This window comes from Nymphaea colorata, chromosome 8 (genome assembly GCF_008831285.2).
Source record: "Nymphaea colorata isolate Beijing-Zhang1983 chromosome 8, ASM883128v2, whole genome shotgun sequence".
Classification (NCBI taxonomy): domain Eukaryota; kingdom Viridiplantae; phylum Streptophyta; class Magnoliopsida; order Nymphaeales; family Nymphaeaceae; genus Nymphaea; species Nymphaea colorata.
The window spans coordinates 17,282,540-17,300,097 of NC_045145.1; the positions used below are offsets into that span (position 1 = coordinate 17,282,540).

At 39.8% G+C, this 17,558-nt stretch overlaps 2 protein-coding genes across 2 annotated transcripts; both read left to right on the top strand.

Annotated features, from left to right (window-relative positions):
• Positions 1-2,181, top strand: LOC116259050 (pentatricopeptide repeat-containing protein At4g02750-like). The gene has a single exon (XM_031636649.2). The coding sequence runs from the start codon at positions 94-96 to the stop codon at positions 2,068-2,070; it is 1,977 nt and encodes a 658-aa protein (XP_031492509.1). The 5' UTR covers positions 1-93; the 3' UTR covers positions 2,071-2,181.
• Positions 2,182-10,708: 8,527 nt separating this feature from the next.
• On the top strand, positions 10,709-13,735 carry LOC116259745 (E3 ubiquitin-protein ligase WAV3-like). Its single transcript, XM_031637669.2, has 3 exons — positions 10,709-10,985; positions 11,135-11,221; positions 12,242-13,735. Exons 1-3 carry the CDS (start codon positions 10,872-10,874, stop codon positions 13,601-13,603), a joined length of 1,563 nt encoding a protein of 520 aa, XP_031493529.1. The 5' UTR covers positions 10,709-10,871; the 3' UTR covers positions 13,604-13,735.
• The last annotated feature ends 3,823 nt before the right edge of the window (positions 13,736-17,558 follow it).

Here is a 17,558-nt window from a genome sequence, read left to right on the forward strand (position 1 = left end):
TTTCACGAAAGTCCGAATCGGGTCCGAATACAATTTGGGCAGGTTCCCTCTACTCCATTACTGACGCACAATGAGGCAACGGGCAGGAGCAGCATGCTGCGTGTTGGGCGTCTTGTGCGCGCCACTCTTCTCTTCTTCCGGCCTCAAATTCCTTCGCTGCTCGCGATTCCAGAGAAAACCCATAGCTTCTTTGTCAGAGTCGTGAGTTCTTCTTGTTTAGCTCTTGAGAATGCGTACGATTGGAATGCTAAGATCACAGCCCTCGCGCGGCAGAGCAAGGTGGAAGAGGCATGGAAAGTGTTCGAGGGAATGCCCCAAAGAGACGTCGTTTCCTGGACCTCCATGATGACGGCGTACTTGAAGGATGGGAACTTACCGAAAGCACGTAAATTGTTCGACGAAATGCCTCAGAGAAATGTCGTCGCTTGTTCCGCCATGATCGATGGGTACGCGAAGGCCGGGCGGATGGTTGAAGCTCGAAGGATATTTGATGAGATGCGGGAGAGGAACGTTTTCTCATGGACGAGTTTGATTGGTGGCTACCTGCGGATTGGCCAGATGGATGAAGCTTGGCGCATGTTTGAGAGAACGCCGAACAAGAATGTTGTTACCTGGACGACCATGATTCTGGGATATGCTCGGAATGGGCGAGATGATCTCGCTCGGAAGCTGTTCGATGAAATGCCTGAAAAAAACATTGTTGCATGGACGGCGATGATCAGTGGATATGTCATGAACGGTAAGATAGAAGATGCACGTCAGTTGTTCGATAAGATGCCTGAAAGGAATCTGTATTCATGGAACACCATGATTTCTGGATATTTATGTGCAAAACAAGTTGATGATGCTCGAAAATTGTTCAACACGATGCCTCGCCGGAACGTGATATCATGGACGGCGATGATTACTGGATTGTTGGAAAATGGCATGGTCGCAGATGCACGTGAAGTTTTTGACCGTATGACAGAACGAGATATTGCAGCATGGAACGCAATGCTTCTAGGGTACTCAAGTGATGTTATTGAAGCAGCCAAGCTTTTTCAATTAATGCCTTCAAAAAATCTTATATCGTGGAACACTATGATCAACATCTACGCTAAGAATGGCAACCATGAGGAGGCGCTTAATCATTTGATTCTCATGCTGCATGGAAACATGAGACCCAATGCGTCCACACTGACTAGTGTCGTTATTGGTCGTGCGAGTATAATTTGCATTGTGCAGATACATGCTTTGGCTGTGTTGCTAGGACTCGACCATGAGACTTCGTTGTCAAATGCTCTCATCACTATGTATTCCAAGAGTGGAGATTTAGTGGCATCCTCTATTGTCTTTGAAAAACTCAGAGCGAAGGATGTAGTTTCTTGGACAGCCATGATATTGGGCTATTCACAGCATGGCGATGCAAAAGCAGCACTTAGTCATTTCTCCGATATGGTACAGATGGGGTTGAAACCAGATGATATCACATTTGTAGGAGTTCTATCAGCGTGTGCCCATTCTGGGCTCCTCCATCAAGGATGGATGCATTTCAGATCGATGAAGCAAACATATGGAGTTGAACCGAAAGTGGAGCACTATGCTTGCATGGTTGATCTTTTAGGAAGACATGGGCTCATTGATGAGGCTGAAAAACTGATAAATGAAATGCCATTCAAGGGTGATAGTGCTATTTGGGGAGCACTGCTTGCTGCTTGCAAACTGCATGGGAATGATGAAGCAGCAATTCGGGCATGCCAAGAGTTGAATCTACTGGAAGCAAGTAGCTCAGGGAGCTATGTTCTTTTAGCAAACACATATGCATCTGTTGGAAAATGGGACGAAGTAGCGGCAGTAAGGAAGACGATGAAAGACAGGGGAGTGAAGAAGGAAGCGGGCTATAGTGAGATTGAGATAATGAGCAAGATCCACACCTTCTTTTCTGGCGATAGGGTACACCCTGAAGTTGAAGCCATCTATGGGGTGATGGACTTGCTAATACAGCACATGAAAGATATATGTTACATGAGACATGAATGGATTACATCAAGCGAGGGGGATGGAGAAATTTTTATCAACCCCCTTTGTTGACCTCTCTCTCTCTCTCAAATACACACACATAAGTACATAACCACAGACTACCACGATAAGCTACACTACTTATGTTAAGAGCTAATTGGGTGGAAAGAAAACTGGGCCTTTCAAGACGTGCGTTTTCAACGAGTCGGTCTCTGTTGGTGGCAGCTACCATGCCTGTTTAATCTTCATCACCAGAACATATACCCTTTTGTCATGATAAATTCCTCTGGACATATCCAAGGATTTGAATGGCAGGCTCCATATTATACACTCGACTTTTAGATTTATCCGTTCATTACTTTGATTACCCTGGATCTTAGGTCCAATGATCTGATCGAATAAATTCACGTTTCTATGAAACGTGTGATTTCAGACCCCCATTATGAATTAGGGTTCTAAAATCAATACTGCAGATCATCTTGGATTTTAAATCCACAGCAATCAAATGGTAAGTTGATAAATAATATTGGAAATGAATGTTTAGAAATGTTCGTCTCCTAGGAAATGTAAGGAGGAAACTGTAGAGGTAACTGCGAACCTGAACCCTGCAGATTGCAAAGGTAAAACGAGTCGGAAAACACGTTTCCCCTTTGACTCAAGGCTGCAAAACAACTTGGCCTGTGTAAAGAGTAATTAGAATCCATGACTTGCTGGGCTTACAGATGTGGCCATTCTGCTTCACCAATCCCTTGGGGCTTGAAATAACCATGAATTGATAAACCCTTGTGGTGTTCTTGATGCAGGACAAATCTTACGGGCTTAATTTTTAAAGATTCAGCAGCTTTCATCTAACCAGAACCAATAGGGTTTTTGGAGATGGGTCAGCTTTAACTAAGCTAACCTGTTTTTAGAACTCAAATCTTCTCAAAAAGATTTGAATTAAAAGGAGAGAACGCCATAATGGCTGCTCTAATTCCGTTTTGGAAATGTACCAACTTAGTTAAGTTGGTTTTGGGATTTCAACTAAAATCATTCAAAATGATTTAAAGAGATAGAGTGAGCCACGCCCAAATAGGCTGCTCTCTAAATTGGTTTATTAGGATTCAGAAATGAGCTGTATATTAATATAATGTGAACGTGTGTTTGCGGATATCTGAAACTTGATTTACATCATACTTTACAACTCTGAACTAAGCTTCATTGGGGCCTCCTCCTCCTCTCACTTTACATCACATCTCTCTTTTAATCAAATGAAAGATATTGACAGCCTGGAGAGTCCAGAACTTCAACGGGAAAGCAGCAGAAAAAGTGGCTCTTCGTTGATCACTTTTCTAGATAATGTGGGCTTTGAGATCCCTCAAGGGGATGCCATGATTAGCTTGTGTTCTAGATATTATGATCCATCCGTGTGGGATTGAATCCATCCGATTTCTCATTTAATCACGGGAAGATGTTTGCAGGTGAAAACAAGAGTTAGCCCAGACAGGAAATATCTTTACCACGTTTGGCAGTAACTGAGTTTTCGTTCAACAATTCCTCGGCTAGATTGTACTACTGCTCTTTGCGGCAAGCAATTTGTGCATTTTTCTGGATAGGCCAAAAGAAAGGTCTTCCACCATTGTTAGCAAGTTGAATCCATGCCTACTTCTCAGCTTCACCTTTTGACGAGGCTGTGCTGCAAATCATCTGTCAATGGCAGCAGATGCGACTTGTTCCTGCAAATAAGGGAGCCCTGGTGACGTGAGTCTTCCTCACTAGCCGAAGATCTCATACACGCGTCTAGTTTTTCACTGGTTTAGGAGTACAACGTTCCTGTGTGGATTGCTACATTGCACTCCTAGACCAGCAAGAAGCTGAACTCACACTAGAGATCTTCGGCTAGCAAGGAGGACTAGCATCACCTGGTGACCTCTCGGGAAAAGAAGACTCCTGAAGAATATGAGAACTGTGAGACCATCGTTAGTGGATTGATCAATCTAATTAAACCGCTCTCTAATTTTCTAAAGTAGATAAAAACTAGTTCTTTGATTTGAAAAACTGCTAAGTACATAAAGTGGTAGGAATGAATTAGACATGACAGTGATTATCATGAGTTTCCATATTTTAGTGAGTCTATAAACATTTTTTAGAAATGATGGTTGGTAAAATTAATTGGAAATTTCTTTGGACCTACATTTGTTATTTCTAATATGCGTGCTCACCATTTTATGTGATCATACAGCACGTTCATCGGCACATGTATATTGATATCAGCATGTGCACATGCCCATGCACTGCTGCACTTAGCTTCACGTGTTGGCTGCTGATTGCAGCAAAGAAATAATAGTTAACATCAGTTAGCGCTCACATCTACAAGCTTTCCCTTGTTACTGAAGGCAGTTAGTTACAGTATATTATATGATGTAATTTTTATGGTTAGCAAGTAGATTATGAGTTAGACTTTTCCAATACATGATATTTGCATCAACTCATTACGTGGTAGCATTAACATATGTTTATATGACAGATTGATGTTAGGAGTTCAAATTAAGCAAGGGTTGTAATTGAAGTCTAAAGCTCATTACTCAGTCTCATATGTCCAAAACAAATGATCCATTTAGGAAAATTTCAAAATTCCCAGGATTTTTTTTATCGTTTTAAGTGAATGCAAAAGTTTGGAAGTGGTGGAAAAGAGTGAAATCTTTCGTATACAAACATGCACTCTGCAAACTGTAGATTTTGCTGTGATTATTTTGAGAATTTTTTCCCATTCCTTTGCAACCTATGCACAGCTCTCCCCCGATGAATTTTGCTTACATATAAGAATTTTTACACCCAGAAATCTGGCGCATATTTTTCTCATACAATGAAACAAGAAGGATTTGCCGGGTTACACTGTAGCTCAAAGCTATGAGAACTACTATTCACTGTCATGCTTTAATTTTCATGAAAAGCTCTCCTCATTGCACAAGCCGAAGTTAGTTGTATTTCTTGAGGCTTCTAACAATGAGCGTCCTCTACTGCTTAATTTTCTCCAAATCCAAGCAGTAAAAAAGTTAAATACCATAATAATGTTACTAAAATATAACGATCAACATGTCATATTTTTACGCTTAGATCTCCCAAGCATTTGCTTGGACCACAAAAAATATAAAACGAACGGATCTGTAGGTCAAAGTATCAAGCGTGATGGTCAAGATAGATGCGTATATATATAATTGTTGAAGAAAAAACAAATAAAGCAGAATAAAAGAAGAAAACATTAGGTTAAGCATTGAGAGATGCAATTCTAGGGAAGGAAATAGGTCAAACCGCAAACAGATAAGTACATGGAGAATCGGAAATCCTAACATTAAAAAATTACAAGAGCCGCTGTTACTTGAAAAGACCCCAACAGGTTGCGTCCGTAGCTGGCATCACTTATTGCGTCTAGGCTGGGCAACCCTTACCATTGATGAATTTCGCAAGGGGAAAGAAATAAAAAAGCATAAATCTACTAAGCTATATATGGTTCATGAAGTCTGAACTCTGAGACTTCTTGTTATGAATAGAAGATTTATGTGTGAATGCATCAAAAGCCTTTGTTGTGAATAGAAGATTTATGTATGTATGAAAAAATAAAAGCTTGAGTCTTTAACAAGGGGTTGGGTGGAAGTTTTTGACTCTCTGCGCTAAACGATTGTGAAATAAAAGCTTTCACTGCCAAGAAGTTCTGGATCTTCAATTTAGAGGATGCTAAGAGTTTGATACTCGCAAGTCTATTTCCATTGCAATTTGGAGTTTGTCATCTTTCCAAGTTGCACATAAATAATAAATTGAGCAACAAGTTGAGAGAGAGAGGACATTGAGCGAATATTCAAACTCATGTATGTATGTTGTTCCAAGACCAATCCGAGACTTACATAAAGTCAGAGTCAGATACGGATCAGCTTATGGACCCAATTGGCATCTGGATTTGATTTGCATGAAACCAAAGTCCAGTTAGTAAGCTTGCTTTTGACCCATCAGGTGCACCGCAAAGCTGTTAATAATGTGAAATGCATGTAGAAGATCCATTACTGTTAATAATGTGAAATGCATGTTAGATAATCCATTACTGTTAATAATGTGAAATGCATGTTAGATAATCCATTACTGTTAATAATGTGAAATGCATGTTAGAAGATCCATTACTGAAAACCTTGGCAGAGTGATGGTCAAGACCCCACAAACATGCAGTGTAGCTGGTTGGGATGGTGGGTTTGTGAAAATACAATCACTATTCATTTGGTACTGTAAAAGATAGTATATACTACTCTCATGTTGAAAGGAGTAACCGTAAGTTTACACAGGCCCCGACACAACTCTGAAGCGGAGAGAGCGGAAGGGGATACAAACTAGACATAAAGGGGAAGACTAGCAGTCCCTTTGAAAGTGTCATGGTCAAGCCAAGCAGCCTCGGCTTTTTATGCGGTGAAAGGGCTCAAGAAAAATGCAAAAAGAAAAGAAACCAACACAAACAAAGAATATATTTAAACCAAGGAAAGCAAATCTTGGAAATTATGTCCCTATGCTCTCCTTAAAACGAGCAAGAACCGACAGATTTTCAACGTTTCAGGTCTTAACTAATAAAAATTGGGGACGCCATGTATTGCATGCACAACATTAGGGGCCGTTTTCTCACGGATCTGAGACACGAGGAGATTTGGAATCCTTGTTCTACATGGATCTCTACGATATCTAGAAACATAGACAGCAGATCCACGTTTCTCCGCCAAAACCCCTAGGATCCTCAGTATACAAACACACCCTTGGGGCCTAGGCTATGGTTTTGGTGACCTCAGATATGAGATCCAAAGCTGATATCAAATCCATATTATGTGAAATCCACACTTGAAGCAAACCGTGGACTTTTCACAACCGCAATATGAGACCTGCATTATGACATGAATATGGGCTGGTGTATATTTTTATGTTCAAATTAATATGTTTTGTTAGGTATATGAGTGGAGTGTGTCAGATTACGGATCCACGGTTTTAAGATCTCCTGGGCCCAGATCCAAGGCTATATTAAAAATAGAGTTAGGGTCTGCCCCAAAAGGTCAGTTTTCTTTGTCATTGAATCCTCTTCGAGTGGGCCAAGTAAGCACATAGCAATGTCCATGGAAGTGGTGTAGCGGCTTGAGCTTTGGCTGCCAAGGAGGCACTCAAGTCTCTTAAGGCGTAAGCCTAACTAGATATGAGCCTTATGGGGACAAAGTCATAGAGTTTACGTTGTTGGAAGTGCAACTAAGTCTCTTATGAGAGGAAAAAAAGAAAGAAAAAGTAAAATAAAAATAAATCCAAAACATGCATAATGACAACTTCAAAAGCCACATAATATAAAGCACATCCAATGCTTGTCAGTAAATATGTTTCATTTTCCAGAATTAACGAGTTAGAAGCCTACCCATTTTGCATTGGCTGCTTCAAAACCCAGTCCTGGATCCAAGACTTTGGATTTGATTAGAGACCTACCCACATCCAAATAATCACTTTATCTGGAAAATATCGCCTTGAGAAAAAAGGTGACCGTTAGGGGTCGATCATGTAGGGCGGGTTAGTTTGCAATGAATGCCTAAAAACAAGAGAAAAGTTCCTACTTAGTTTTCGAAGTAAAGAGCCATCTCCTTACTTTTTCCTACCAAGCTCTTGCTTCAATGATGAGACGTTTGTCTTCTACTACTCTTTAGCGGCGCCAGTTTTGAAGAGTCATTGTCTTTGCACGTTGCCATTCAACTTTATGAGTGTGTGAGTGTTTTGCAATATGAAGTTTCGTATGTTTGTTTGGTGAATATGACCACAAACGATACAACAAAGGGAGAATGGCACCGTTGATTTCTCATAAGTAAATACAAGAAAAAACTGCTCATCCTTTCGGTTTATAAATGTAATATGATTATCAAGTTCCCTCTAAGTCATGGGTAATTCCAAGTACTTACATAGACGAAGGTGGAACATTTAAAATGTAAAATTTAAAACAAAAACTTACTTTTTCATATCTGAAGTGCGGATAAAACGTCTTACACAGGTCCAAAGAAAAGAAAGAACCAACACAAACTGTAATAATGATGATAACCACACATTCTGAAAGTACTCGCCTTGCTTCAACTTTTGAATGATAGTGGAATCCGTATCAATTGGGTCCACCCTTGCTATATTTAAAGGAAGAGGGCAGATGGCTATCGCTCTTTTATCAGACCGTATTGGCCACTAGCTGTACTTTACTGCGCTGATTGGTTTTACTGTTCCCCTAACAATGGGTCTTCAACTTGATTTTTGTACATGTTAATTCTTTTCGGTAGCATGCGTGACACTAGCATGCGTGACACTCGAGTTCAAGGGCATACGATGATTGGGTAGCATGCCTGACACTCGAGTTGAAGGAAGGGGGGCATACGATGATTTTATGTGGAGACCCATCTATAAATACTATAAGAATAATACATATATACATACATATATATAACTGATGCACTTTGATGAGAAAATCGGCATGGCACCAATAACTTTGTCTACAATAGTGCCTTCTATAGGTTTGAACTTAAAAACCATCGTAGCCAAAGACTCGCCTTCCTTCTCATACATTTTTTTTTTCTTAAGAGGTAGAGGTATAAAAGAGACGTGACCGTGCAAGTGCCATGTTCAACCAAGTAGTTCCAATACCTTTCTTTTTGCAACAACAATATAAGAATATGCATCGATCCCATTAGATAATGTAGCGTCCATTCAATGTTCAGTACTTTTATATGAACAACTACTTCATTACATAGTTCAAAAGTATACCAATTACCAACAGTCCTCCTATCGCATTTAGTGAAAAACTATCAAGTCATAGTACCCCTTCTCTCTCTCTCTCTCTAAGAGAAAGTGTAAATGGTGACTATGGCTATCCAATCATCCAGCTCACTCTTGAAGGCCATCTATTCATGTTGATAGACAGTTAAGAAAAAAATAACAAGAAAAATAAATGGAGTAATATTGCAAGATAAAAATGCCAATCATCGAGCACACTGGTGATGGCCATCTATTCATGTTGATAGACAGTTGAAGAAGAAAACAACAAGGAAAAATAAGTGAAGTAATATTGCAAGATAAAAATGCCAACCATATTTTTTTCCTTTATTTTCTCTCTATCATTCATCATCATAAACCTTCAGAATTGAATTACACAGTCCTACTTGCCATATATATATATCAAGAGAAGGAGTAAAGGTGGTCCTGAGTTCTGAATCTTCCAAAGCAAAATGGGCCCAGCTCCATTGTCACGTTGCCGAGGAAGATAAAACTTAAAAGAGAGTGGGCAAAGAAACGGCGACTCTTCAAAAAAATTCCTTTCTCCCTCTCACACATGTCCACACGAGTAGCACAAGACACATTACGAGCCAAACTTATTATCACAGAGGGGGAGAGAGAGAGAGTACCAACTTATATCTTTCATTGTTCTTTACAGGCAAGAATGATGTATATTAATAAATCTGCATATCTTGATTAACGAGCTGTTTTTGGGCATGTGATATTTCGAATAAATTGAGGTTCATCCTCTCAATTGCTGAGTTGATAAACGAGCCACAACTCACTTGATGTATTCAAGCTTGAGCTTCTTCCTGCAGAAAGATGGATCTCGAGCTCATGATCGCAACTGGGCGAACGAAGCGACTTTGAGCTCTGTTTCTGTCACTGACACTCAAAAATTTTGATGGCTAGCGATGCTCAAATGAACGAACTTAGAAAAGAAAACAAGGAAGTTCAGACTTTGAAGAAATTTGTCTCCAATCCAAACCATTCCCCATGGGATATCACGTGTTCAAAACATATGGTAGATCAAGATGGGCACATACTATTCGTTCTCGGGTTGGCGTTTCAGTGACTATTAGTTCTCAAAACGCCAAAATATGTTGGATTCCGGTGACGCCAACATCAATTTTTATTAAATAATCTATACAAGATCTCACGCTGAGTTCACTGGTATGGCCAAAGTAGCAGATATGAAGTTTCGAGTGTAATTAGGCAATGGTCTTTTGGTAGAACTCCTGCCACTGTGGGCCTGTTTGAATACATAGAATTAAATATCCAGACTTAAAACTGTTGCGCATTTAGTACTTGATACTGTTTTTGTGGAATTATTGTTTCACCTTTTATTTGCCCTGTTTGATTTCATATAACTTTTGTTCCAGTTATTGAGAAGTTAAGAGGTAAAAAAAAAAAATCTCTCAGCATTAAAATTCCATCAATTTAAGTGGAATATGCAGTTAGAACTTTCAACCAAATTTGAACTAAAGTTCCAACAATAAATTTGAACTAAAGTTCGAAGAATACATCGAAGTTTCATGCATTCAAAAGGACCCCGAACTTGAGGAACTGATGCTGGGAAACATAATCTCTCATCGGCGATTTTTTCGTGAAGCGAGCCGATGAGGACAAAGCCCGTGAATTCCGCGTGAACTTGGTTTTCTCGAGGAATTGGTTTTGCTCACTACGAAGCGGACAAGATGCTGCACGCGACCGAGGATTTTCCCCCTTCAAAGGAGACGACAAAGTAAAAGTAAACACTGCATAAAGTAAAAGCGTTAGAGAGAGACTGAAGAAAACGGTCAGTAAAAAGAAATTTCCTTAGTTCTATACGTTTTTATTTCGATGCGTTTTACACTTTGCTTTTTTTCCGGTGAAGGCAACGCATATACCATATATAAATAGATTACGTGTTCAACAAAGGCTAATAAGGAAATAAAAAGAGCAGCATACAAACTTTCATTATTGCGCTCTCAGAACCTGCTGCAGAGAACAGAGAGAAAAGCCAACAAGAAGAGATGGGGAGCAGCTGTCCTTGACCTCTCTAAGCACTAGAGAGAGACTGAGAGAGAGGCTGTAGAGAGATGATAGGAGGGTGTAATCTGAAGCAGGCAGCAAAGAAACTGGCACTCTCTTGTATCTCTGTCTCATCCAGGAAGGAGGAGAGTCAGGATACTGTGCTGCCCATAGAAGCGAAGGTAAGTTTTCTTTCTTCTTTTTGGTGCTTTCCTTGTTTTGGGAAGTTGTCTTTTGATTTGTGTTTTTCATATAGGTTGCATTTTGATGGGTTTTTGGGGAGAAGGATATTGACCTTTTCTCTTGGCTTGTTGCTGGTTTTGGGTGTTAGAACTCCGGCGGTCAAGAGATTGAGAATGACGCAGAGGGAAATCTTGATGGACTACTGCAGGACGAAGAAGCCAGCGGTTCAATAAAGGTATTTTCTTTATGCATTCTTATATGGTTGTTCTTTGCATTTCCTTTCTTGTTGAACTAATAATGCTATAGGATCTCCCCTTCTTAAAAATCTATCGAAAGCTTCCCTCCGAAAGTGAGAGGGATGCTCCTTCTTGTTGATCCAAAAACCTGGCTTTGACTAGTGCTGTTCCTGCTAACGTAAGAATTCACATGGATGTTCTCTGTATTTCGTGAAGAGTAGTGGTCCATTATTGCTTGCCACTCAAGGGGAAGATTCCATGCCAACGGATGAGGATTATTCTGCAACCAAAGAAAAAGACCGTTTGCTCTCCTGCTCTGCTTTCTACACTCCTGTCAATCGCCATCAATGCTTCTTTTTCCTTTTGCTTCTTTCCCTTTTTATTTTATTTGTTCAAGATATCTTCCATAGGCTTTAATAGCTTTAGTGCCAAACTGGACATTTTCAGAATTTTCGGGGCTAGGAATGATATTATCAGAAGATGCTGGTTCGCAGGGAAGGCGATGTTCGAGCAGGAGAAAAAATAAATAATAATAACAAGCAAAGGAAAATCTCGGTGCTCCTTTTTGTTTTACTAGCATGTCTTCGTTCATACATTCCTCAGTGTTGGACTTAAAGCCAAGGTTTCTGCGAAATACTGAATAGCAAATACGGGAGATAGGTCTCTTTGAATCTTCTGAGGAAATAACGGTCAGATCTATCAAGGAAGCCAAAAGCTATCTCACACTAAAAGACGTTCGGTCTTTTGAAAATTGTGCCACTGAAGGGGCGTAAAGGAAATGTCCAGAAATAGTTTCACATTTTTTGGGAACTTCCCTTCCTTCAAATGATTCTGTCTTTTTACGAGAATGGGAAAATATTAGCAAATCCTTTCTTTCAATAATTGAATGGCAAACTTTGTTTAGCAACTTGTCAACATATATCAAATTACTCACACTATTCTTTATCAAATTTATGGAAATGGCTGTTTCAGCTTCTGTTCTTTCTGTTTGATGCTTTCTTGTTCATCTTCTGCTGCAGAACTGTGCTATATGCCTGGAGCCCCTGCTCTCCGGCCAGCAGGCCATCTTCACGGCTCAATGCTCCCATGCCTTCCACTTCCTCTGCATCTCCTCCAACGTCCAGCACGGCAGCACCACCTGCCCGATCTGCCGAGCCCAGTGGAGCTACCTCCCTCGCCAACTCGGTCCAAAATTTCCCCTCCCCCTCCATGAGAATGACCCCATTCTCAGAATCCTGGATGACTCCATTGCCACATTCCGCGTCCATCGCCGCTCCTCTCACAGATCAGCCAGATATGATGATGACGACCCAGTAGAACCAGATCCTGTATCTGACCATCCTCGTCTTAACCTCAACCTCATTCCAATACCTTCACAACCACTGCCACCGCCGGACTTTTCGCCGAGAAGAGTCATGCCATTGTCCTCACCTCGTGACAGTGCCAACAATCCACGTTGTCTCCAATTGTTGCCAGTGGAAGAGCTGACACCACATCAGCCAGCTACACCGGTTTTTGGTACTTCGCCAAGTGGGTTGAAGCCATGTCAGTATACCAATAAGGCTTACTTGTCTGTAAGACTTACAGTTGCTCCGGCGATGGATATTGTTCTCGTCGCCAGCTCCAATGGCGCGCAATTGAGGCTGCTCAAGCAGTCTATGGCTTTAGTAGTGTGCTCGCTGCGTCCCGTAGACCGCTTGGCTATAGTTAGCTGCTCGTCTACTGCTACTCGTGCATTTCCACTCAGGTGCATGTCTGCACAGGGTAAACGAGCTGCTCTACAAGTGATCGATCGCCTCTTCTGCGTTGGTGATGCAGATCAAGCTGAAGGACTGAGGAAAGGTGTGAAGATATTGGAAGATCGAGCTCACCACAATCAGCATGCCCGTATCGTGTTGTTGTCTGATGGTCCAGCAGACGCCTTTTCGGTGCCTGAGACGCAATTTCAAGTGCCAATCCTTCATTTCAATTTCAGATTTGGGTTTGGTTACAACTCTATTGATACCTGCATTAAACATGAGTTTGAGGAATTCTTGGCTGGGTTGCTTGGGGAAGTTATCAGGGAAACACAGTTAAGAATTGGGGAGAAGGGGATGATGGTTTGGTTGGGTGAATTGAGGGGAGGAGAAGAGAGGAGAATTTTAGTAGATTTAGGTGAATGTGGGTTGCTGTCTGTTGGGTACAGTTATGTGGAGGGTGTGGAAGGTGAGGATTGTTTCAGGACAGGGGAAGTAATGGTAAGAGTTGGGGAGACCAGTGACCGCAACTTCTCAAGGAGGGACATGAGCACTGGAGGGAGGTGGAGCAGTGTTGAGAGATGGGATTATCATGATCCTTGCATGGCTAGAAGATGGGCAAAACGGTTGCATGGATTGCTATAAAGTACATATCAAGCTGCATATTCTTGTATTTGCTAAATTATTTTGAGTTTCTTTATTCATGATGCCTCTGCCTTTTTATCTCTTCTGTCAGTATCATTTATGGATTCTAAGTCACCATTTGTGAAAAGTTAATGTGGCCTCTTGAGCAAAGACCCAGATGAAGCTACATGAAGTGTTCAGGATGGCATTTTTTAATAGAAACGCCAAAAAGATGCAAAACATATATAAGGGAAGATTCAACTTCAGAAAGCCTAGAATTTCGCATTAAATCAAGCTGTTCGCTCACATCCAGACAAGTTTGTTTATGATGTCTTGGGAACTCCAGCACATCTAAGAAAACATTTTGCTTCTTTCTTTATATTGAAGGAGCTGGTTTTATTGAATAATGAACGACAATCGATATGCTTTGATGCTCTAAACAAAGGAAAAACTCCAAGCTCCAAGTTCCACAATTATTTGTTATATTACAAGAATTTTATAGTTCGTCGGTACGGTTAATCAGATCCTGTATGCCTGAAAGTTGAATTTCTTATGTTTAAAAAATTTGGGTGTCTTTGTTCAAGTCCACCACTGTTGGCCCCTTAGGTTTAGAATTTCATTAGCCTAAGCCAGCCTCTAACAACTTGAGCAATTGATATTGATTTCCTGTCATTCCCATTCAAGAATTTGCATATAGAACTCTCTTTGTACTGTTTATAGATGCCATGCCTGGAGTTTCATGAACCGCCATCCGCCACGAAGTATGACAATTGGACAGTTGAAACCAATAGAGGAAAGCAAAAGACCGGACAATCTCCTCAGTGTTACAGTAGCAACATGCAATTGTCAAGGATATGACACAATCTTGATATGCAGGTACCCGTTGGTCATGATCTACTACCCTGTATGGTTGAAAAAATAAGGTTTTGGTGGCTACCTACAGACATGAGCACCATTCTCCAGCGGTTGCAGAAATCTCCAAGAATAAAGTTAGTGACACTGCTAATCACAGTTGGAAACACATAAAGGCTTCACAATGCCAGCTCAACTTGAACTGAGCGAGCACATGGATGGTACTTGGAATTTCAAATTGAATGTACCAAGCAAATTAGATCTGATATGTCTACTTTATCCTACACAAAATTCAAGTAGGGCCATTTTGTCCAAACTTCTCTAATGTCTTAAGTTAAAGCACCTTTGACATGCTTTAAAGTGTGCATTCACAGAGAAAGCTTCCAGGAAGAAAAGAAAAAGTATTGGCCTTTCCAAAGCGTTCCAGTCTTTTCTAAGCTTTTGGGGCCACTTCTGCAAATGAAGGAAAGATAGAGAATTGTGTAACTGTAAAGAAAAAGGAAAAAAATCAGAGCAACGAACTGAAAATTCTAGTAGACCTTTCTAAGAAATGAATGTTAATTAAACTTGTAGCCAGCAGCTCGACAGAGCCTCTGCAGGTTCTCTACTACCATCAGTTAGAAATCTTTCTTTTATTTTGCTCTTCTTCTGTGGTTCAGTGCCTTGTTGCTTATCTCATTACTGAGTGATCCCTTGAATTGGTTTTGATTAGCTTGAAGCTATAAAATGAACACACAAAGCAATGAAATATATTCATTTCTCTGAATTTCCAACTGTAGATAGGAAGGATGACCTGGATCACACCTTGTGGTCAATATAACTAAGCCCTGAACGTACATGTAAAACTCTTTTGAGTGCACTTCCTTCAGCTGGTGGTTGAACTTTGGCCTGAACAAAAGGGGTGAAGCCCCATGAAAACCAAACCATAAACGTGCTCCTGACGGCCACAACCTACCCCATTACATTTACACCAAACCCTTTGGCAATATTTTGGAAGCTGATTGAATTATCCCCTTAACGGTGGGTAGCTGTGGCATTTTAGGTTTATGTAAGATCACTGATGAAATATATGACAAGATATAGACAGGATGCTCTTGATTATCTTTTCACAAATCCAAATTTTGTAGCCTTTGTAAGCAGTCCATATATATTGATGAAAATTTCGAACCAGTAAATTTTCAAGTTTGAAAAAGCTTACCCCTATGTTTGTCGTGCGGATCACATGTGCATCATGGCCGCTGGAAGTATATATATATATATATATATATATATATATATATATATATATATATATATATATATATATATATATATATATATATATATATATATATATATATATATATATATATATATATATATATATATGCACACACACTTTAGAGAAGTTTCTTCAGGCATGCGATAAAATTTGAGATCCAAGGCTCTCAACTCCGAATTTCTACTTTGTTAGTCTCAAACAGACCTGCATCCTAGTTTAAGGCCCCGTTTGATGCACAGAAATTTTACTATACATTCAGGAAACTTACCCTTTTTGTATGACTTTTCATACTCAAATCAAACACATGAAAAATTATCCTGCCAAATTCAAGGGATCAGGGTAATTTTACCCTGGAAAAAAGTTGGACTTATGGACGTCCGACTTTTTACCACCTACTTTTTTCCACAGTAATTTTACCGCTCAAAATTTCACTCTACCATCAAAGGGACCTAAATTAAGCTGTCTTCTAGTGAAAATGGGTTATCAGATACTTAAATCTAATATATTACAAGGCCATGAGGCAAACATTGCGATTTTTTTGCACCTTATTCATTGATATAGGAGCTAGAAATAAAAATAATAATAAGTTTTTTTTCCAGTTTGAATTTTTCCATTTGAAATTTGGTTTGTTTTCTTTCATCAAGCGCAAATGCCCTTTTCCCTATCATTGTGCATCACCAAGGGAAGGGGACAGCTTGGGTTACAATATAAAATTCATCAAAATTATACAATGGACCCTGCTATGAAAAAAACCTAGCTCTGCTGTAATTTAGTTGTTTGTGCGGTTTTCAAAAAGACCAAAATCTTTTAGGCCATTTATACACATTTTAATGGATATTTTTTTAGAAGAATCACTTTGATTTCAAAATTTCTGAAAATTAGGTGCCCAAGACACAAGGGCAACATGGTTCTCTTCTTAATTCTCATTTCTTCTCTACATCGTTTGAATTATTGGCCCAACCATTCCATTCAAACAGAAAAGGATCGCCTGTCCCTTTCCACTGCTTATCATGTGACAACTCTACCCAGTTTCTCTTGCCCCATTTTGACCAACTCCAACAGCTCATCATCCCAACACTCTTCTATCTAAATATATGGTCTTCATTGTCACAGATAACTTGTCACAGATCTCCACCGTTCGTCTCACCGACGACCAGGATACTTTGGGAGGGAGAATATATCGTTTATATGACGTTAAATTCTGTTACATAATAAAAAGAAGTAGACTTTGTTTATCAGCCTAGGATTCCATGAATGCCATAATTGAGGGGAACCACCTTTCATTTAAGACAAAAACGCATTTCACATGCGGGCACCACAGATGTAACATGCCTCCTATGCAAACATCACCACCTCCCCATATTTTATCCGTACTTTTGAATATATATATATATATATATATATATATATATATATATTTATTTATTTATTTATTTATTTAAAAAGACACAATTATAGGTTCTTAGAACATGATAATTAATATATATATTTTTTTCGCTACAAAATTTGACTGAGATTTGATTTTTTAACCCATTAGAATAATCGGAGTCCAAATTAAAGCAATTTGTATTCTGATTGGCAACTTCCACTTTCACCGGGCCCAGGTCGTGGGTCTTCGGACCAAACACTGGGCCCAGATCCAAGATGCAATAAACGATAGTGATATGACTAGACTAGTGAGGCATTACTTCAAATGCTTAATGCATGCCTACGCTGGTCCGCCTTGAGTTTCGGGTACGGGCTGATTGGATATAGGTTGATCCACATCCATATCCATTGGATTGAAGAAATAGATACGGATGAAACCCAAGTATGTGAGAGCACGATACTGGAATTTCCTTACAAACCCAGATCATGATAAAC